Here is a 24,016-nt window from a genome sequence, read left to right as displayed (position 1 = left end):
TCATTTATTTATATAGCACCAACATATTCTGTAGCGCTGGCAAGTTCTATATCACAGTAAAATGTATTCATTCATTCCAAATGTGAGATATTGTTGTTACAAATGTCAAAAGGTCATGGATCATCATTCTGTCTATGCTCTCTATATAACTGCAGATTCAGACACATATTGTGCGTTACTGTTGCATTAAGTATTATTGAAATCAAGTTCGAGTAGGGAATCTAGGTCACATATCACAGTGTGTAACAATTGCTAGCAAACTGGTTTCTTATTTTATAATACACAAATGATGCTACTATATGTATAAACTCCTGTAAATAATATATGCCTATATAATGAGTTCTTATGTCATTGCTTATAATCAGTGAGTTCTGACGTCATCACTTCAGTGTTCATTTGGTAAAATTGTGTATTGTAAGGAATGATGCACCTTCTGATGTAAACTGTTATGGATATTAGAAGTCACCTTGGAGATCTGTGACCTTTATAAAAGAACTTGGAGGTCATGGAACTCTTTGGTGACTTGTAATATCCTTATAATTTTCAATAGGTGGCATGCTACCCCATACAAAATATTCTGGATCACGTTGGTTTTTTTTAAGGGAATTGTCACTTTAAATAATTTTTTTTCTTAAAACCCTTCGCGCTTTCTCCATGTTGTGGTGCGGTATCTTCCATTGGTACCACAACTATTGGCTCCATACAACAAGGACTCAGTACTTACAATCAGCATAGCCCTCTGATGCTCAGGTGCATTTATAAGGTCACTTGCCTGAAATAACAGCCCTATCCTAACTGGATGTTTGTGCATTCATCCAATCAGGAGCTGACTATTGTTTTGACTCAATGCATTGGATCTCTCCTATCTAATGACATCACAGGTGACCAGCAGAGGACCTTGAACCAAGACTACGCTGAATAGAACAAATGGTTGAAGTCCGATGGGAGAGACCACGACCAAAGTACTAGTGTGTAGAAGGGCGGTGGATGTAAACATTGAAAGTGAAAACCAACTTTTTAATACTTAGTGTAGCACCGTTGCCCAGATGAAGAGCACATGAGCGACGAATCTGACTTACAAGGGGCAGCTAATGCCATACTTAAGAATATGCACCAACAGGAGCTAGAGACATGGAACGGACTTCATCCCTCTTCACTTTATATATAATGAACAACACATAGTTGCCAACTGTCCATAACCTTCAAGGAAAGTCTCAGATTTTAAAGATTTGTCCCTGGAAATGTCCCTGTTTTTCAGTACTGAACGACTGGTCCATAAAAGTCCTCCTTTTGTCTATCTTCAATACAGTTCTGACCATCTATTCTTATTTCCTGGGCTTTGATAATTTAATATTTATTGAGGAGTAAAATGAGGATGTTATTAATTTGTCATATGAGGATTGCAGTACTCCACTTCCCCCCAGAGTCTAGTGTGACGTGCTGAGCTGTGACAGTTCAGCAGCAAAGTGTCCCTGGAAGCTGTTTAGAAATGTTTACAACTATGCTATGGAAAAGCCTTGTATCCACTTGCTTAGCTCTTTTGCCAGTCAGACTGGCTGATTTGCCCCTAGGCAGCCTTATGTGCTTACTAAGAAAAAACTATTACCCTTCTGAGCTTGGAATCACTTAAAACCCCTAAAGGGGCTATATTCACGGAATTCATAGAGTCCTGTCCTGGTCCTGCAGAATGCTATGCCAGTTACTGAGCCACACTGTTCACTCCCCTGCCAGCTGGGCAAAGACCAAGTCCAATGTCCTACTGCTTTTGGTAGGTACACAAAGTAACTGGGTTCATTAAGACATGGAGATTCACACACCAACACAATCCTGGTCCAGTCCAACGGGAGTTGCAACCCCTCGTCAGACTGTTCTGAAGAAGAACACAGAGAACACGGCTGAGCTTCCCCTTTTAAGCCTGATCTGTTTCTCATAGTGGTGTGGCCTAGGGTAGGGCTGGTTTCAGGTAAGACTACCTTGCTGCATTGGGTACCTGTATATCAAAAGACAGCCACAGAGTCTCCCCCAAGTCCTTGAGTGGCAGCAGGCACCCTCCGATGAGTGGCTCCAGGAAGGGTGGTTGGATTCATTGGAGAACAAAGGGAATCCATTATTTAGGCAATAAGGCATAATGCCCTTAAGCCTCTGTTCCTAGTCTTAGTTAACCTGTTAATGTATGGCACGTCTGGCTCAACATGGTCGACTGCTAGCAGAAGTGGTCCTGCAAAGTATTTAGCCTGTAGACGGTGGGAGGCATTTATGATCCTTATTTACAAGTATTCAAAGCTATATTACAATTACCAATGTGTATATTATAACAAAAATGTTAATGATACCTTGTTTAAAGCTTATAATGATATATTTATGTATTATTTATTTGATGGTGTTTGGGCTATATTCCACATCTGAGACTTTTAACCTATTTATTTTATACCAGAAATCAATTTAAAAAAACGTATTAAAAAAGTAAAAAAAGGATGAGTCCATATTCTTGAATTAGTCCAGATTCATAAGTTTTATTCTGGATACTTAGAAGTGAGCCATATATTCTCATGAGTAAATCTGGCTTCTTACAATGCCAGATTCTTACAAGGCATGCTAGATGTAAAACACATACAAGCTTGTTCATATATCCCAACATTCCAAAGAGAAAATAAATTTTAAGCCTCACCCCCAATCTGCCAAGGTCATACAATACTGATCAGTTCAGATCTCGATCCTGTTCTGCCAACTATGCCCCAAATCTATGTGGCCCGCCCACAAATAATTAAATAATTAAACTCCACGTTTTCCAATATGTAAATCGTCTGTCCAGTAGAAAAAAAAGTACAGTTAAGTGGTATGGTTTATTTAGTGACAGGCAATATATATATATATATATATATATATATATATATATATCTATATATATATATATATATATATATATATATATATATATATATATATATATATATATATATATATATATATATATATATATATATATATATATATATATATAAATAAAACAGTTTTTTCAAAGAGTGCAGATTAGGACAGACATTTCACTGCTAATTCATTGATGTTGGTTAATTTGAATTACTGAAACCAGGTTTGAAATATATTATTTTATGTTATATCATAATAAATATTTAAATGATTGATTCTTGAATCTCAACAACTCTGAATTTAATAAATAATAATAAAACAATATGTGTATAATATATTTTTATCACTAATCCTTTGGTTGTATATATATTTTTTCTGTGCTAGGTTGGTAATATCCTCATTGTTTGATCTGGCAGTTAATACAGTGGGACAGAAGTACCACATATGTCATTGATGGACTGTATATAGGTCCCAGGTTTCTGAAATCCGATATTTTTTAAATCCAGGGGAATTGTTGGTATTTGAAAGACAGTTTTCCACAATCTTTGGGCTCAAGTAAGAGCCGGATCAAGGGCATCCCTGGAGTGAATGGGGAGAGTGGGAGGGCCTCCATTCATTGGGCCCATTCCGAGTCTTTTGATCTGCCAGTCAGACAGCAGGCTAATTAATAGCTGCACTTGCAAGGTGTAGTTTAAAAGGCTTCCAGTTTGCTCAGTCAGTTGCTCTCATTACAAAGAGCAACTGGAATCCTCCATGGAGAGAGAAATCTGCTACTTGCTTAAAAGGGAACTAAATTTGCTACCTGCAGTCTGTTTATGAGCTGAACATTAGGGGGTATATTTACTAAACTGCGGGTTTGAAAAAGTGAAGATGTTGCCTATGGCAACCTATCAAGTTCCAGCTGTCATTTTGTAGAATGCACTAAATAAATGACAGCTATCAATCAGATTGGTTGCTATAGACAACATCTCCACTTTTTTCAAACCCGCAGAATTGGAGCGACATTGCTCCAGCGTTGAACGACATTTTCAGTCCGGTTTAAAACTCAAATAAAACGAAACAATGTGCTTTGGACTGATAATCATTCATTGTTGTGTTATTGCTCGCTCCTTTGAGCAGGGCTCTCCTACCTCCTGTTTCCATCACTTTTAACTGCGCTCTCCAGCTACTCAGCTCACCTCCTCTCAGTCCCTCTGCCCTCTGTCTCCTCTCCGCTCCCCTCAGTGACTCTTTACCTGTCATCCGTGCCCACCCTCTTGGGCCATAGTTACCTGCCTATACTCACTTTTCCCCTCCCTCCCTCTCTTTCATGCTGTGCCTGAGCCCCCAGAGTTATAGTGCTTACTATTACTTGTACTGTGCTGTTTCACCTTGCACTGTGCCATTGTTTGTCCTTGTACGGCGCTAAGGATACTTTGTGGCGCCCTATAAATAAAAATTAATAATAATAATAATAATAATAATAATACACACTGATGAGATATTGGGCCGAACGTTTATTGTGTGATTGTCCTGATAATCAGCTGATAACCCTGTAGTGTGTACCCAGCCTTAGTTAGAGCCAGACAGACCAGGATTTAGTTTCTTGTTTTATTCTGGTTTCCTCTTTAATAAAACTAGCTGAGGCCGGTTGTACGAGAACATAGAACGGCTGTGACTTTTTATGTCTGCTGTGTGGAAAAGTGCTCCGGTCTACCCCAGGAGACAGCGTCTGTACCCTGATCTCATGACATAAATATACTGTTTAGCGCTACCGTAGGAATTTTTTTCCCATCGATATATATTTTTGAATAACTTGTAATTATTCCGGATGGTCTTGGCAAGCGATGAATGACAAGATCCAGCATGGCTCGGAATTATTTGGATTTTGGCCAGTTCATCCTGTGAAACGAAAGGGTAAATGTTTGCTCACAGACGATTATTTGATAAGTGTAATTGCAAATAAGGTAGTTTAAAATGTTGTTTTTTTTATTACTACATAAACGGCTTTTTACCCTGAATACATTTTTCCAGGACTTTTTTATGCTTGAACATATTTTTTAATTGTTTTGCCGAAAAAAACAAACTATTACCAACCTTTGGCTCTTCAGTTGTTGTGGAACTGTAAGTTCCAGCAGGCACTGACAGCCTGTGCTCAGATGAAACCATTCACAAATCGATGTGACAAACAAACTCCACAATAAATGGACTACTGTCCATAGGCCGACGACCAGCGTGGTTCCACAACAGCACCTCGGTAAGTATGGCTATTTCCCTTAAGACAACCGGGGCACAGTGAAAGGGTTAAGTGGTGAAACTGTTAACAAAAGCTCCCTGTTCCCTTGAGACCGTCTGTTTACAGAATGGAGACAGTGGAGGGCCCATCCTGAAAATGAGGAAAAGGGTACTTCTGCTTGCTTCTAAACACAGTTAAATTTAGCCCTGAAAAAAAGATCAAATCAGCAAAAAAATAACAAAGAATGTAAAAAAGTAACAGTTCCTGAGAAAGTGACCAATGTGATGAACAATTCCCTCACATCCTGTGAGCACGTGCGTCACAGTAAACAACAATGGTGCCACTTGTAGTTTCTCAGGGGTCAGTATGGCAGTGTTTGCAATGAAAAAAAAAATCCAGCCGATAGGGACTGAACTGTCTTTCTATAGCAGTGTCAGGGGCAAATATTTTCACTCTACATAGAATAAAGCTTGCCTGACGGTCCGACCGAACAACAGGATTTAGGGTCAGACTAACAGGCGGGTGCAGCTACATGAGCAGCCCAGGGTCTGGGATTGTGTGCGCCAATTGGAAGCCACAAGCTCCACGCACTAAACTGCCCACATATTCTGTCCAAGTAATGGGACAAATAGTTTGTGGGGGCCTCAAGGCTCGCTCCCCATTTCTCCCCACCTATAAACTAAAGCAGACCTGGGCCCAGGTACTTTGTACGCAGACCCCGATCCTCCCCCTGTAATCCTGCACACATCAGGTGAGGCCATACCCCTTTCTGGCAGGTCATAGCCAACTTGGCCACTAAATATTGGGAGCATCTCAGGACAATCAGGATTGTTTGCAGTTATGACTGAGAACTTGTTAATGCGGTAGGCAGGTGACTGTACACAAAGGCCAAAGAGCAGGATATTCCACGCTTAGAATGGACGGCACCTCTACCTGTTAAGGTGTTTAGTGAAGAGGAATCCCTGGTCACAAAGATAAATATGCATAAGAAAAAACACAACTTTGCTGTAGAAACAACCATGTGTTACAGACTGTTTTAACACTAGGACATTATTTCCAGTGAAGACTCCTACGACCATCTAGGGGTAAATATATCAAGCTGAGAGTTTTCCGGCGTGTTTGAAAAACCAATCAGATTCAAGCTATCATTTATTTAGTACATTCTACAAAATGAAAGCTAGAATCTGATTGGTTGCTATAGGCAACATCTCTACTTTTCAAACCCACCGGAAAACTCTCAGCTTGATACATTTACTCCCTGGTGTCCTCAGGTAGAAAAGACAGGCACATGTTACGTCAATTTTAAAGCTAATTCCACCCAGAAGTATTTCTTTAGGTGTCCTGAAATAAAAAACAAAGATTTACTTGTCAGCACTTGGTGGACCTGGTAATTTAGCGAATCCCTCATGGATCTATTGGTCAGGACAGGAGATCCTCCCTCCTGCACTGCCAGGTCTTGTTCAAGGTTGTCAAAGTCCCCCCACCACTAACTAATAGTATAACGGGGCTCTGAAATTCCAAATAATAATGCCCAGCTGACCAGTAGGTCGGATCTCCTGCTCGAACTATTAGATGCATCCGGGGAGCCGCTGAATCATCTGTAGGTCAAACTTTCTATATTAGTTGAGGTCATCTAATACCACCCAAAACTAAATTTTGGGTGTAGTTATCCTTTCGCTGTTTCTTTTTAACCAAACAATGTAATGGTGGTCAGCTAAAGTTACAATGAGTAATTTTGGAGAGATATTGTGTAGAAAGGATGTGGTAAGGAGAAAAAAAAAATTCACGTGAGAAACATAGATAAATGTTTTCAAATGAGCGAGGAGAGTGAATGGGTCGTTGATTCACTAGTGCTCAGATGTTTCACAAACTGACCACTTGTATTCTTCACATATATGGAAGCATGAACAACGACACAGGGTAGTTGCCTGTGTGTACGTACCCTCACATGGCTTGTAACCTGGTAATTACCATGTATAGCTAGGAATTTCTCTCCTGGAAGACACAGCAGGAAATTATACTGTCTTATAGGAAGCAGCGTTTACCACAAAGGTGTGTGTGTGTGTGTGTGTGTGTGTACGACACTGGGTCTTACACAATACATCAACTTCTATATTCCTGTGTGCCGTTCAAAAGAAAAACAGGCATGATTTTAGTAGAGTTCCTTTCCATTCCAGCATGAGGGTAAAGACCATTAAGTGTTGTCCCCGCATATTTATTTCATACTTGCCGACTTCTGGCAAGGTCTGTCCGGGAGAGGGGCGTGTCTAGAGGGCGGGATGGGGCGGGGCGCAGACAAACGCGGCAAGGTGGCCCTGCAATTGCGGGATGCGGGAGACTTGCCAGCTCTCCCAGAAGTCCGTGAGACCGACCTGAATTTCGGGAGTCTCCCGGACATTCCGGGAAAGTTGACAAGTATGATTTATTTTGGTACATACATATGCATAATTTGTGGTAACAGACCAGGGTTTAAGTACAAAGGCCTTCAGCAGACAGCAATAGCAACAGTACCACCTTCATACTAAGGAGTAATGGAGAGAATTACTTTCAGAAGCATTAATAAATATCTATATTTACACCAAATTACAGACATTTTTACATATTTGTGAGTGTTAGTATGTTCTCTTTGAAATATAATATTGTTTTTGAACTAGTATCTTTAAAGACACAATATACTACTAAAAACTTTAGATGAGTGGAAAAACATTTTTGTGTAATTTCAGACATTTACATTATTAAGGAACAAGTCAAGAGCATTGGACTAGTTTACAAGGGCTCTACTACTACTGTAGAATGAGTAGGGACATGGTGCCCTCTAGTGGTAAGATCGAATCACTTCATTCACAAAAGATCAATGGCCCTATTTCCAAAATGTAAAATGCGTTTGGTAACCCCCAGCAATTCTCGGTATATGTTTAGTTGGACGCATCTCAAGATGCGTCAGTAGCATATGCGCTAGTTTTACGCCAGGAGTAATAACAGCATAGCGATGCGGCTTGCTGGAGTTAGTGGTAAAAGTCACATTATCCAGTTTGTACGTAATATAACTGTAATGAAAACTCATATACATAAGAGAATAGTGCCTGGAGACTGTTATTAATAAATGAGAAAGTTGTATATACCATGTAAAATACAATTAAAAAACAGACACAAATACAAAATAAAAGTACAAAATGAATTAAATTAAACACAAACATTCATTGTCATCCCCTTTTATTTGGGAATCTTCTTTCCTGCTGTGGTTCGAATGCAAATATCAGTCAAGTAATGTGAATAGACACGACTTCATATAATGCACTAATGCTTTGCTTTTAATCAGTGGGAGGGGCCCAGGCGCAATCAACCAATCAGAAGCGGCTGCCGATCATCGCCATCATTGGTGAGTATTTTGCACCAGGAGTGGAGCACGAGAGAAGCCTCCAGACAGCAGCATATGCTCCTGTGTCCAAATCCACATTGGTTGGATTTACATGAATACGTCCTTACTGTACTTGGCCTTTGCTTGCCACCCAATTCTGCTTTTTGGACGTCCCTCTGCGCATATACTACTCCTGAAGAAATCTGGCATAAAGTGACCATGGTAAACTATCATTTGGTTTTGTGACTTTAGGACCAAACTCTTAGTAAATTGTACATTTCCTTTTTGTTTCTCCTATAATACTTCTTATTAGAACCTCATTTATGTAATATATAAGATCACGGGGGTAAGGATACACCAAGCTTGTTATTTCATGGGTCACATTTGTATATCTTTATTACATTGGTTTATGTTCACCCATATGGACTGCACCTGGATGGTGCAAATGGCACCTCATTGTAAATAATGGCTGATGAATACACAGTGTTTTCGTAAAACTACTACTTGGAAAATCCAGAAAAATCCATAAATTTAAACTTCAGCTTTAATGGATCCTAATTCGGAAATTCAGCAATACACCGTCACAAGGTGGATGAGTCACAGATTTTCGAACGACACTCTAATAGATAAAGCGTTGTTTTTACAAAGCATAAAATTAACATACCTTGCGCTTACAATAAATACGGAGGTATCACAGCATAAAGAATATATGACAGGCTGCTCTCCACCCCACCGTCCACATGTGTCTTGACAGATCACAAAACACTTGAGCCAAGACAATGGTAGGTGTCTAAGACAACGCGTTTCGAGATGAACTCTTCTACAGGCTTCTGCATGTTCCTGGAGAAAAATATACAATTTGTGCATTTGCAATCCTAGAGCTACTGACTCAACTCAACCAAGAATTATTAGCAACTAAATAAGCTGTGAATAAAATGGGTTTCTTGTCGTGGTCCTTATCACCTGATAGTGCACAGTGCTGTACAGTTTATGTGTCGTATGCTGAACCCAGAGCCCAGGGCTCACTTTCCGAATCCGCTGCACCCCTCTCCTGGTGGGTCAGGCACCAGCCCTAGAGTCAGGGGCTGGCTTCCTTGCTAGGGTGTACTCCTTCTCTGGTGGGTCTCGTTGCTGGGCAGCCTCCTCTTCCCCTGGATCTGCTTCCCCTAGTGGCAGAAGAGCAGAAACGCAGACCGCTGATCACATCTTACCCACTCAAGTCGAACTATCTATAGTATATAAACCAGCCCCTGAGCACAATATGGTGCCAGAGCATTAAGTCTTCACTGCACCAGCGCTCGGTGTGCTATTTTCTCCATTGGGAATCCCTGTGGACCATTTCTCTGGCTTGTTTTCTATTTCTGAACCTTTGCTTGTGACCTTGGATTGTCCTGACCATTCTAACTGTTGTTGATTCTGTACAGTCACTAACACCCCGTTTACAACCCGTTGTTCTGACCCTCCAATTGGCTCCTGGGTCCACGTTCCTGGAACGTGGGAAGAGGGCTGTGAGCTGGTGAAGAACGGTGACATGTTAGACTCTGCGCTTCTGCTTGTGATTGGGCTAATCCTGGGTGACAGTTTAAGAGTCATATTTTCTTACAATGTCAGAGGGACTAGGTTCAGGATAATGCCTTTAACAATAAAATAAATGTAGTGCCGCGGACATGATAGCCTGCACATGTGCACTAATGTCAGAGACTGATAAAGCTCTGCTCACAGTGACTTCACTGAGACCAAGGGAGTGAGGGAAAAGTGACAGGTGAGAGGAATGACTGTAAACTGGCAGTGAAGTGCAGCGGTTGGCCTAGAAGAAAGGGTCCAGAGAAAAAGAAGGCTGGAAGTGAGAAGAAGAAGAAGAAGAAAGTGACAAGCAAGGGAACGGACAGGAGGCAGAAGTGGGAAGCTGGAACGGAGAAGAGAGAGACAAGAGGAGACTGAATAGAGCGACATAGACAGCAGCTGGCTGAAATTTAACCAGCAGAATGGGAAAAAGAAATCACATTACCAGAAGCAAGACAAACTACATTATTATTATTATTTTTTTGTTTTTTAAACATATTTTATTAGGAAGATTTTCAATGTTTTAAACAGTATAACGATTAAGTTACATAAATCAAACAACAAATATAATGCGAATTAGAAAATCAATAGGAGAAGAGGCATCTGGCCTGGCTACTAAATGTGCAACAGGTACAACCGCGTGTGGTACATCTTCGGATACTATATTCATTGGTTTCCACGCTAAGCTGGTCTTGGTTGTTCTGCTCCATAGGAGGCGACAAACTACATTATTAAAGCTGACAAGTGAGAGATAAGACGTCTTTCACAGCACTTTAAATACCGGTACCCCGATCCTGAAGAGATTGCCTGAAACTGGACCTGAAGCAATATATTGATAAGTACCCTTTAGTTTTATTATACTTCCTGTTTTTTCTAGAAAGACTGAGCAAAATGTACATATTAGTTTAGTCAGGGACCAGGTGGGAAGTCCTGAAGATTAATGATATATACCCTTGTTCCGGGACTGAGTTACATTTTAAAGGGTAAGTTTATGGATAGTTAGCCAAGCTTATAGACTGAGTCATATAAGAAATTAGTTATAAGAGTTCGGTATTGCTATGAAAACCACTGAAGAGTAGCTGGAGTTCTGCTACATGTGACAAGCATCCGAGAAATCTGTGTTTATTACTATTTTATTATTGCTTGCTGGAGGGATCTCTAACATAGGAGTATTGCAGTTACCATTTTATTTCTACTGAAAACTCATATTGTATTACTGAAAAGTAACAAATTGAGCCTATAGATATGAATACCAAATGCACTTTATGATGTGTGTTGCATATTGCTATATATTGGTCAATCATATTTATATGCAGGGCCGGATTAAGGGAACGGAGGCCCCTGGGCTAAGGAAGCCCAGGGGCCCCGCGAGGGCCCCCCCCCCCCGGTGATCCGAGCCGCCCCCAAAGCACTTACCTCCTTCCCCGGCGCGCTGTACGCTCTTTACTGAGATCTCGTGAGAGTGAGACTCTCGAGATCTCCTCAGTAAGGAGACTACAGCGCGTTGGGAAAGGACCGCACTGAAAGTGCTCAGCAGCACTGATCGGGCCGGGGCGCCCCCGACCGATCAATAATGCTGCTGAGCACTTTCAAGGGCCCCCTGGATGCCAGAGGCCGTTGGGCTGTAGCCCAGTTAGCCCTATGGTTAATCCGGCCCTGTTTATATGTGAAAGTTATATTGGTTTCAACTGCCGTGTTTTTACATGTCCCTGTTTAGTGTGAACTGTTCTCTAGAATAATGTTAAGATGCAGATGTATCGCTGAAGTTAGTGTTTCGGACATTAAGAACTGTGTGTTATTCTATGATAAGCTAAAGGTTAATCTGTCGTTTAGGGTTAGTGAGCTGATATACTGTTTTTAAATGTGCATTTGTTATGCAAATTTCTAAAATAGAAACTAGCCTGGGGAACCACTCTAGAAATAAACTTGCCGGTAGTTTCTAAAGCTAGCTTCAGAGGGTTGTGTGTTTTCTGTATTCGAGCCTGGGGTTGAGAGTAAGGGGGCAGAGTTCCTTGGTCTCCATTTGGTGTCACTGTACAAGAGCATTACCCCGCAAAGAGCTTACTGTCTGAAGACCAAGGTGGAGGCACTGCGCACCGAGAATAAAAATAAACTAGTGGGCCAGGAACTGAAACATACCCACACACACTCATAGCCATACGCGCCTTAATCCTAGGAAGAGAGGTGTTACATAATGTATTTGAGGAAAGTGATTATTGTCAGCATTGATACTCTGCCAGTCTTAGGCATTCTGCGACTCTATGGCTGTTGTGGAATCACAATTCTCAGCACCTTGACCAACCCTTGAGACATGTTGGTACTAATAGTCTCACAACATCAAGAGGGTCACAAGTTGCCTATCTCTGGGGTGAGCTTCCTTTATTAATTCAGCTGGGATTCCACTATCAAGCACTAGGACCGGCTAACATAGGTCTGCAGACCCCCATTACACTGTCTGATCTCAGCATCTGTGAAAAAAAAGAGGTTACTCCAGAGTGCAATACCTTAATACATATAAACCCATACTGGATATATTTTATTAGAAAACTTTATACACTGGTGGAATCTGCACCATGCTGAAAAGTATCCAAACTTCAAGACTTGCACAAGGTCATGCCCAAATGTGTTTTGTCGCAGGACTTCGTCTGTCGCGGGAGGACCTAAACATTATCCTGCAATGAAAAACGCATTGGCAGTGGCTTTTTCTAATATTCTAAAAGTTTCTATTTATTAAAGTATTGTCTTTCATGCACTATGGAAGTCTCCCCCTCTCTTAATATATTTATGTATAGTTATAAAGCATTGTGTTTTGAGTGAAATTTTGAAGATGGTCATCATGTCACCTAACTTTGATAATAACATACTTTTTGCATTATTAATATTATATTAATATTAACTTTTAAACCCCAGAGAGTAAAAACCAATATAAAAAACGCTGAAAACTAACTTTTTTTTTTATAGTGCAGTTGGTCTACTCCTAAAAATAAGGACAGAACTGTACAGGGACAATGTTCTAAAACCTAAGACTGTCCCTGGCAATAAGACACAGCTGCCTATTATATAGGCGAGAGATTCCGCTTGGTTTCGGCGTATTTATCACATTTCCATTCTATAAACGCTCCTGTGTAACACAGGGAGTCACACAGACCGATTAGGAGCCTTATTTAATTATCCATTTTCATTTATTCTCTTAGAATGAAACACATTGGACACTGCGCATGCGTAGCTCGGGCTTCCGGTAATGACGCGCGATGTGGGCAAGAGAACCTGGCAGCGTCGGCCTCAGCGTGCAGTGCTGGGCGCCGGAAGTGCGGCAGTCATGCTGTCTAGTGACCTTCCTGCTCTCATGTGAGAGGGAGAAGAGCTCAGGATGATGCTGAGGAGTCTCCTGCTGACCTGCTGCAGGAGAGGAGCCGGGATAAGGGTCAGTGATGCAAGACTACTGATTATTGGAGGGGGTGATCAGTCTTCTGTATAGCAGTGTTAGTACTAGCAGATCTAATCAATGTATCTCCATTCTCTGAAGAAAACTGCAACTGGTATGGTGTGTGAATATATAATATATATATATATATATATATATATATAATTATATTTACTAGTTCTGTGAATCAAGATTGTAAGACTGCTGAAAGATGCTCAAAAGCATCTGAGTACAAAGACAACTGTGCGGTCTGTTAGCTAATAACACAATTTATATATACAGACATGTTTATGACTTTTCAAGTCAGGACAGAATATTTGGCAGGTGCTGAACTGCTGTTTTAAACAGCCCACCCCCCCCCCCCAAAACTCACTGCATTATGGAGCTGTCAGATGCCTGTGGGGCGCAGCGGTTTTAGTGCGCACAGTGTTTCTAGATGGATGTTTTACGTCACTACGAGGTCTTCTGACAATTTGAGAATGCTGCAGGTCTCGGGCTGGAAATACATGATGTTTAAATGTGGCTATCTTTCCCTGATTGTAGGAGTGTAGTATACACTGGTATTGTAGATCTGTGCTTACTGCATATTACACCTAGGGTCAGTTCACTAAACATTGATGGTATCATGAACCTAAATCCTATGTTGTGATACTTGTCTAAGCTAAAAGCACTTCATTGTGTACTGCAGTGTAATGGTTCTACTGTAAGGTGGACCAGGGAACGCTAAAGAGAATTGTTAAATGTAAAATAAATCCTGGTAAGTAGGAAGGCTTGTGCCATTTGTTCCCACAATTCACACTTTTGTTAGAGAACTCCATAATGAGTGTGTGCAATTGACTTGAATGAGTAATACATTTTGTTGGCATTCATAATCTTTACTGTGTTTACTTGCAGCTTTTCTCCTCTTCCACATCCGAACCTGCCATTCCTCCAAATCTTATTCTACCAGCTGGACTAAAAGATGGACCTATTAAAAGTACGTAAATGATTCTTAAAATATACAGCATATTTTTTTTTAATTGATGACAAACTTCCAAAATAGGATTCACTACGTCTCTGTTCTGCAGTTTGCACCTTCATTGTAATCTGTTAGTGCCATGATTCTTTGAAATGGGCTGTGGGAGACACTGAAATATTTATATAATAATGTTCTATTGCATTAAGCAATAATGCATTATTACTATGGACACAGAAAGGTGTCAGATTTTCTGTAGGCTACAAATGTAAATACTGTTGGTTTGCATAGCTTTGGTTTACTGCAGTAAGGTGACTGATCGGGAGAAGCTTGGAGCTTCTAGTACTCTGACCGTATGAGAGTCCAAGAAGCTCCTTCTCCCGCTGTCAGTTACATTACTGCAATAGATGAGAGTTTACAGATCAGTAAAACTTTTACATTGAGTAAAACTCTTTTTCCGGCGAACCCGTCACCTACGCTCAGTGCAGCCAGCCCGTTTTCAGGGATGAACCTCACAAGTAACAAGTCACACCTTTTGTCGCTGATATCACTAATTACTGGTTAATTGAAGGCTGTATCCCCATAAATACTTGTTTAGCAAACAGAAAAAAATGAATGAACTTTGTTTCCTAGAGTCCCAGTCATGGGGAAACTTGACTGTAAGCTCTGTTGGGTATCAAAACTGTACCTGAACAAGTGCTGTGTAAGCAGAAATATTTCTAGAAAAATATGCTATTAATCTTTTCCATTTTCCCCCTAATGCTTTAGTTCATCGCCCACCTGTGGACCTCTCTAAACCTGTCCTGCGATCGTGTAAGATTCCGGTACCCTCCCACTTGTCTCCCACCACAGTTTGGTTGGAGTCTCTAAGTCGTCACCCAGAGGATGAGCTACAAGGTCTGGTCCATCTACATCCTGATGTGTTCAATGTCCCTCCCAGGTCAGATACCTGTTTACATCCGTCCTATGCTAATATTTTACGTTGTCATTATTTATTGAACAAATAAGCCAACAATAAGCCATGTGTGGAACTCCTTATGAATCGGGAGTTTGTAGAAACACCTTTTGCAGCATTAACTTGAAGTCCTCATTTTCTGTATGTGTTTTCAGTCTCTTGCATCGCATATGAGAAATTTTGCCCAAATCCTCCTTACAAGGCTGCTTCAGTTCAGTGATGTTTGAGGGCATTCGTTTATGAACAGCTTCCTTAAAGATCCCACCAGAGCATCTCCATGAAGTTCAGATCTGGAAAGTAACTTGGCCATTCCAAAATTTTGATGTTTTGTTTAGGCACCTCACCATTCCATCTGTAAGCTGGTCATCGGTCATTGTGCCCTGACCATGGGATCCCTTTGTGCTTTTATTCCAGACCAAGTAGAGCCATTCTCAGCATTAAACATAGGGGACATGGGGCAGAAACCTTATATCCTAGTCATCCCCTTCAGATATGGGTTTCCAATAGCCTTCATACAAAGCTTGCTCCACCTCTATACCTACCATGGGACCAGGGGTGGTATAAGGATCGCTGCTATGGAGAATGAGAGGTATTTATAGATGACGCTGAAGGGTCATCAGATTATCACAGTTGCTGGTGGACTGTGGCTGTGAAGGAGGAATCAATCCGCTACTGTGGACTCGCTGAATCATTGGAAAAGTCTGTAGGTTGTCCGCCTAAAGTATAGTGATGCCAGGACTGCACCCTTGCCACACTGTCAATAAGGCAAACAAAGGTAGACTTAACTGGCCTGGGGAAGGGTCTGCTGTGTAGCCCAATAAGTGTTTCCTCCATGTGTAGTAATTACTGGTAGTTACCGTGGACACTCGTCACTGATTGGCACAAGCTAAATAACCTAGGATTTTCCCAGTATTGTAATTGTAAATCAATTTTCTCCCTGTATAATGATGGAATTAAAATAATTTAGGAATGTCCTTATAACACTTTCCAGACTAAAAAGCAAGAACAGCTGCTTCTCAGGATCATTGCAGATCACTTTTCTCCTTGGCATGGTGTGGCAACACAATGCTGGGAGCTCCTAACCAAACAGCTCTTCTATAGAGGTGGTAGCACTTTCTGATGACACAATGCAGTGCCCTCGATTAGCTGCACGTGGCTCTAATTACCTTCAGTAATTATACAGAGGCAGTAAGGGTGTACTTACTTCACACATAGCATCAGCACAATGGCTTCTTTGTTTGTTGAATTAATAAGTACAAAGTAAAATTGGTTTTAGGTTATAAATAATCACATGAGATTAGATCTGTCACACTTTAGGACTTGGTGAGATTGTTTATCATGTCCTGATATGTGAAAACACAGAAGAGGGTGTACCTTTATCACATGATTATAAATGTTTGTGTGTGTGTGATAAAATGTATGTACATACTTACATACCCTCTGCCTTTTTTTTTTTTTTTAGGATTGATGTCATTCATCAAGTTGTAACGTGGCAGCGAAACTTCAAAAGAATTGCAAGTATCCCTGTGTTTTTATTTATAAGTTTTATACCCTGTAGAAATTTGTCCCGGAGAGCTTTCCCTTTCATATACAATAGAGGAAGGAGATACATTGCTAGTAGAGGTTCTGCTGCAACACTTCAACTTTGAGCAGCTGAATTCAATATTTCACATTAGTATGAGTTATTGGCCTAAATTGTATTCCTGGAATAACAAGAGGTATACAGTTGTACATAACTATAGGTGTCCAGCATCTGTGCCACTTCGCTGCTGTAAGCTTACATATGGGACATTGCTCTTATACACATCAAGCACTTGCCTTATTAACTTAACTGTCCTGGATTCCTCTGTTACAGCCTCTCAGCCTGACGTAATTGTCTAGAAGTGTATGGGACAGTTAGAGGCAGATGGCACAATTGGTGTGCTTGGTAATAAATGGCTTAACGGACCCTGCTCCATCTGTACATTTTAGGTAGCTACTTAGGATGCAGGCTCTACTTTATTTTGCATATCTCTGTGGCAGAAGTAAGAACCAAGTTGATCAGCTTGCAGTCTCCTAGGTAACATATATACTTTGAGCAGACTGCAGTTTGGTGACTTGGCACATTGATGTGGTCAGTGATGTCACAGCAAGCAGAACGGACACGTTATTCAGATGCTTGGCATAAATCCGCATCGCTTTAGACATTAAAAGTCTTTTATGAACCGCATCGCATGTTTGTGACATCACATGGCTTCTTTTTGTACAAGAGCACTTAATTTTTAGGAGGAGCTCATGGATTTGTTAGGACATTGTGATGGTGTTTGTTCTGTCTGATGGGAGTAGTTGGGCTGATCGCGGGCATCTCTTGCTAAGTGCAGATTTAGTGCATAAGCGCAACTGATTTTGCAATGAAATGCAGGAAAAAACATTCTGTGTGCTGTGATTATTTAAGTTTGATGAAGGGCAGGAGAGGCTGTATTTACAGCAGGGGAGGCAGCCTTAATCTCCCCACAAAAGTGCTTGATTTTCCGCCACCTCTAAGCTGCCTGAGATCAGTTCTCATCCTTATAATGGGACGCACTCTGCCGCATCCAATTGCACTTCTGCAGGACATCTCCATATCTAGAAGCACTTCCACCAATCTTCTAAAAAGCTTCAAACACATTAAGGTGAAGTAACGTATGTAATAGACAGTACTGATGTCCCCTAATATCAATCAATAAAATGACAAAGTAGGCTAAACCGAGTAGTATTTTAGGAGGAAACAGAAAATTAATTTAACAGTGGTTCTTAAAAAGAGAAATAGTTTAGAGGCCATTTTATAAGTCTCTCCACAGCTGTCACTGGTCCCTTAATGATGTCATGCCCTTGGTTTATCTACCTTGCTTAACATTTCATAAGCTCTCTTTTCCTGCCCGATTCTCTCCAACTTGAGGTTTCCTTTCTGTACATAACTCTGCTTCCACTTTGTTTGTGCATGGTCCCAAGTCACTGGCTGTCATCACCAGGTTAATTGCTTCTCAAGCTGAAACCTAAGCTGTTGTCTCTTCCCCTTCCCAATGTACCGGTTACCACTTTCTTATGCAGCTAAAATACTTCCTCCCAGTCCCAGCCTTCCATAGGAAACTAATTCGCTTCTTCACCTGTGTTGCTTCCTCTATTTTTAATTTTTTTTTTTTTTTCAAACCTGCTGTCTCCTGTTTAGCTTATTTAGCACTTGCACTGTTTCCTCTCCTCCCCTGCAGTGATCCGACAGGCGGCTTCCTCTCCCCCTACTTTGACTTGCCGGCTACTCCCTCCTCTACTACAATCTGCCGGCTGCCTCATCTCCTCTTTAAACACTACTTCGCTTTCCTGTCCATTCATTCTCTCTTCCCATCTCTTTCCCCATTTCTCACTCACTCATCCCCCCCCCTACATTCATGGGCTACACACATCCTTCCTCTTCTTTTTTTTTTTTGTTCATTTTGTTGTGTGCACTTTGTATAATTGCAGTATAATGCACTTTGTTTCTTAGAGTTATGCCAAAGTAAAGACTCGGGCAGAGGTCAGAGGAGGAGGGAAGAAGCCCTGGAGACAGAAAGGAACTGGGCGAGCTCGGCAGGGAAGCATCCGATCACCTCTCTGGAGAGGAGGTCAGTCTTCTACAACTATGGCACATTTTTCATCACATTTTTTTGTATTTTTAAAAAAACTTTCCCATATGGTTTATGTAATTTTAAAAAAATATAGAGAAAGTTTTTTTCAATTATTTCTGTGACAGTTTCAGCTTTCAACAGCCTATTTGAAGCACCAGCAGTGTTCTCGCTGTCCTCCCAGAGAGAACCTTCTCTATATGCCTGTGCTCCACCTACAGTGGATAGAATAAGGCTCACACCCTTATTGAAATGGCAGGTGTTTTGTTTTTTTATGTTAAAGCCTAAAATCAAGATACATTGTGTTATACAAATGTTACACCTCAAGTGAATTCAAGTGAAAACACATACAAATGTATAAACATTTTAAGAAAAAGAAATGAAAATAAAAAATGTACAATACATCAGTTGCATATGTATTCACACCCATGCTATTACTTTGTGGAAGCAGCTTTGCTTTTATTACAGCAGTGAATACGTCTCAAACACCTGAACCTGCAATTCTGTCCACTCTTCCCTGCAGATAAGTTCACGGCCCATCAAATTGTGAGGGATCTCCTGTGCACAGCCCTCTTTATTTAATCTCTCAGGTTTTCAATGGGAATGAGGTCTGAGCTCCTTTAATGTTTTTCTAGCCTCCCAGATAGGTTTTCTCCTTGTGCTGTTACCAGCTTTGGAGGGACGTGCTGTAATGTCACTGTTGTGCCACATACTCTCCACTTATTGGTGATGGTATCAGTGGTCCATGGTACATGTAATGCAGTCTTCTCCTGATTGGTACCTGTAATGCACTCTTCTCCTGATTGGTACCTGTAATGCACTCTTCTCCTGATTGGTACCTTTGAGCACCCCTGTAGATGTTCTGAAAGCTCCCTGTGGACCGCAGCTATTCCGGTATGATGTAACCAAAAAAGCTGCAAGGAGATCCTATAAGAACGGCTGATCTGCATTTGGGGTTAATCTCAATCCCTTTCTTTGCTTTCGGGTATATGCTAATTACTTTATACATGATTTTGAATGTGATTGGTTAACTCTGAACACAGCTACATCCCTATTATGAACGGGTGTGCACACTTATACAACCGGGGTATTGTACTTTTTTCTTTTTTCAGATCTTAAAAGCAGTATCTCATATTTTACTATCTAAACACAAAACAAAGAAAAATGTTGACGTTAGTGTCCCTTTTAAACCAGTGATAGGAAACCCCATACACTTCAGGGGCCCAATGGGATTCCCTCTAATCTTCTAAAGGGACGTACATAACCCTTAATCTAAGCCACAAGTGAACAATACATGTAATCATGTTATTACAGATGTGTGACTCTTTATGTATCATGATGTATTAAGCAAATCTGACAAAGTAGGAAGGAGCTGGGGGCCGTAGGTGAAGGCTCAGAGGGCCACATGTGGCCCTAGGGCTGCTTGTTGCCCATCACTGGTTTAAACAATTATTGTTTAGCGTTGTGTTTGTATGGATGCAGAAAGTGTGTATTTGGTAACTGTCCTTAATTTATGCTTTGTACAGTATATATAGATCTCCATATAAGCTTTTACAAACTGGCATTATAATAGCATGAAGCTGCTTCAGTGAATAGCCGATGCTGATAAATGACTGTATTAGGTACTGACATAGGGTTGTGTGTTGTCTGCAGGTGGAGTAGCTCATGGTCCACGGGGCCCTACCAGTTATTATTACATGTTACCCATGAAGCTCCGAGTTCTGGGCCTGAAGACGGCATTAACCACGAAGCTCGCCCAGGTGAGGTGCTTAGTACCCCTCAGAGTGCTACCAGAAAGCATCACGTCTCCAGTTCTATATGTTGTAATGCTCTTGTGCTACCAGAAAGCATCACGTCTTAGTTCTATATGTTGTAATGCTCTTGTGAGTCCCCTCACCCAAATTGCAGAGTATTACTTCTTTGCATGTCCCATTGGGTATATTTTATCCTACAGGTAGCCACTGTCACGTTCCTCACTTCCTCCTCCTGTGACACTATAATGCTAACCTCTGCTCTGTGACCTCTCGGTAACAGAAAAGAGTTGTCTTGTTTTGCTATTGTTGTGATAGGCTCCTTATGGAATATGTAACCTTAGAAGCTGTTCTCACCGGCAGCCCCACCTCAGATTATTTTGGACGCCCACTCACTCTATTATGTACAGACTCCCCTTGCAAGATATTATATCCTAAACTTTCTGCACCCTCCTCTTTTACAGACCCCATCCCCTCTTCCCATGTTCTCTCATTTTGGTGGATACTAAACGTATATGTTAACCTAGACCTGCGTTTCCTTTGCCCCTGCAGAAGGATCTTCACATCATCGATTCCATTGAGATTTCCTCCCCAGACCCAGAGTATTTTATTGATCTCCTCAAACAGCGACACTGGGGCGAGTCCGTGCTGATTGTTGACGTGTAAGTACGCGTGACATTCCGAACAGGAAACAATAAATTTTGCCTCTGACCTTCAGCAATTCCGTTAGACTGGACACAGTAACTGAGTGGGTTTGTAGAATAAAGGTTACAGGGTGTCACAGGAGACAAGAGGTTATACCTAATGAGGTTCTGGGGACAATACCTACCAGTATGGGGAGATTGAGGGCCGATCTATAAAGAGGATATAGGAAAAATTGGAGTAAAAGTGACCTGCATGTCATAGTAAAATGTACATAATTTGCTGCATGTGTTCTATAAGCGTCACACACACTATATGAATAAATACTGAGTTCCTTTAGGGGCTAACAAACCTGTTATCATCAGCATCATCGTCTGTTTTATTTGTAAGGTGCTGCTCAATATATATATATATATATATATATATCCAAGGTTGACAAGGTGTAAGTGGGAGAAGAGGGGTACAGAGGGCCCTGCTCTTGAGAGCTTACACTCCAGAGTTCACCTTTTATATATTTTAGAACTACATATGTCATTTAGAATTGTTGCATTTTTCTACATTTTCTTCAGACCCTATTTTTATATAAATCAGCAGAAAATAAATGGGAGAAGAGCTCTAAGCCCAACTGCACAGTAATGTAAAGGAGAGTATTATTGTTCTATCCCATTGTATAAGAAGGTGGAAACCATATTTCAATTCTTAAGTGACCGAGGGCGCCAAGGAAGGAGTGAGAGGGCTGCATGCACTAGTTTAATGTGCTACACATAAATAGTGTCATACATGATGGGCTTCCATGCACCCGCTCAGCAGGAAACTGTCCCTTTTTTAAAGCATTTTAAAATGTGGCCAACGATGGTACAATCTGGGTTATCGCTACATTGTAAACACACTAAAGACCTAAAAATCAGCTTGTGCTTTGTATAAAACAGGACGGCCAGTGTTATTATAGAAGATGACTGTATAACGCTGTAACAGCTCCTACGATAGGATGATCATTTAGTGTTCTACCAGATGTACCATATATGGGTATTACAAGTCACTTTGGAATACTGTGATCATGTAAAGGACCTGCAGGTCAGGTGTTTTCATACAGAGCTCCTAGATAGCTTCCTATGTCCCTGTGATCTCCAGCTTGTGCTTAATATATCTTCATGCAGCCAATTTCCTGTGCAACACGAGGCCAGACTGATACTTCATTAGAAACTTTACATTGACTTTATCATTCCTTACACTATCCCTGTCTTTAACAGCAATGAAGATCTGCCAGAAAATATTTTCAGTGCAACCGTCAATTTGAAGAAGATAAACGTCATCCCAGCCGTAGGTAAGAATCTGATTCCTAGCCCATACACTCACTAGGAATAAGCGTGACATGGAGCCACAAAGTGGTCATAGATAGAGCACAGAATCTGTAAAGAGCACTACATTATTTTACCCAATAGTTGAATTGAAAGTGATGGGTTTTAAAGCTTCATCAACCTTAAATGAGATGCCTACCCCTGGCTGAATCACTGCAGGTATTGCCTTTGGCCGGTAGGCTTGGTGGCTAATCTGACCGAAGAGGGTGTCCCAGGAGTCCATGTGAGGGTCTTATATCCTGGCACGCCCTTTGGGCAGGCTCGCCCCACTACTGCAGAGTCTAATCGCCATATTTTATCATTTAGCAAATCCGCATCCTCCCTTTAAAAGCATGACCAGAACCCTGTAATAAGCTCTCTCCTCTGTCTCGCCGAGCCAGGTATGAATGTCTACAGTCTGCTGAAGCACGATACTATTCTGTTGACAGTCGGAGCCGTGGATTTCTTGGAAGAGAAATTATTGTGGCAAGACTCTCGCTACACCGCCCTGTACCCCTTCAGTTTACCGTACAGCGACTTCCCGTGAGCCAGTGCAGTTTTGTTTTGGTTTTTTGTAAATACAGTTACGTTTTTGAAATAAAAATAAGAACAAATGGTGCCCTTTGTGACTGTCATTCTTCCTCATACTGACTGCTCCATCTGAGGCCATATGTGTGAGCTCTGTCTTACATCTAATCTACTTTGGAGGAAATGACAAAGAAACGTCCAGTAATATCTATATATTTTTATTTAGCAATTAAATGAAAATTTAAAAGGGCTTTGGATGTGGGGACACATCCGAAGCCCTTTTCTCCCTGCAAGAGAGAGGTGGCAAAAGTTGGGTCTCGTTCTGTCCTTTCAGTAGGACATCTTTGAACCTTCCAGTTGCATCTTGCATTGTGTAAAATTACATTTATAACGTACACATCAAGCGGTGTAATAAAAAACTATCAAACTCACAAAAGTAACCTGTTAATCTCACACTTTTACTAATTAGAGACCTAGAATAAGCTAAAAGGAGCAGTATTTTAGGATAAAAATTGAAATGAATGATTTTTCTGATCAGCAAGTGGAAGTAGGGTTGACAACAATGTGACGTTTTCATGTTAATCTGACAAAGATTGATTTTCCGGAGGCCGTTCCAAGGACCAGAGAGCGGACAGCAGCTTGAAGTGCGCTTTGCGGAACATAGGTGCACTTGTGCAAATAAAGAAGGTGTGTGTTTTGTAAATGAGCAAATGTTATTGGTTTAACATAGACGTAAATAGATGCTTAAGGGCCACCAACGTTTCCATTAATAAAAACCTAATGAACCAGACATGAAAGTCAAA

General features: G+C 41.0%; 1 protein-coding gene and 1 long non-coding RNA gene across 2 annotated transcripts in view; one reads left to right on the top strand and one right to left on the bottom strand.

Moving 5' to 3' along the window:
- The first annotated feature begins 13,290 nt into the window (after positions 1 to 13,290).
- On the top strand, positions 13,291 to 23,303 carry MRPL4 (mitochondrial ribosomal protein L4). The gene is made up of 9 exons (XM_075206844.1): positions 13,291 to 13,428; positions 14,323 to 14,404; positions 15,152 to 15,323; positions 16,801 to 16,852; positions 18,838 to 18,955; positions 20,609 to 20,715; positions 21,259 to 21,368; positions 22,599 to 22,672; positions 23,087 to 23,303. The coding sequence occupies exons 1-9, from the start codon at positions 13,375 to 13,377 to the stop codon at positions 23,230 to 23,232; spliced, it is 915 nt and encodes a 304-aa protein (XP_075062945.1). The 5' UTR covers positions 13,291 to 13,374; the 3' UTR covers positions 23,233 to 23,303.
- The window catches only part of LOC142151322 (uncharacterized), a 36,247-nt gene continuing 26,039 nt past the window's right edge, over positions 13,809 to 24,016 (bottom strand). Inside the window, exon 3 of the long non-coding RNA XR_012691178.1 lies at positions 13,809 to 13,924. This is a non-coding gene — a long non-coding RNA (uncharacterized LOC142151322). The remainder of the gene's footprint in view (positions 13,925 to 24,016) is intronic.

Source organism: Mixophyes fleayi, chromosome 4 (genome assembly GCF_038048845.1).
Source record: "Mixophyes fleayi isolate aMixFle1 chromosome 4, aMixFle1.hap1, whole genome shotgun sequence".
Lineage (NCBI taxonomy): Eukaryota > Metazoa > Chordata > Amphibia > Anura > Limnodynastidae > Mixophyes > Mixophyes fleayi.
Note: the sequence above shows the minus strand (reverse complement) of the source record. Positions and strands in the feature narration are given on the sequence as shown.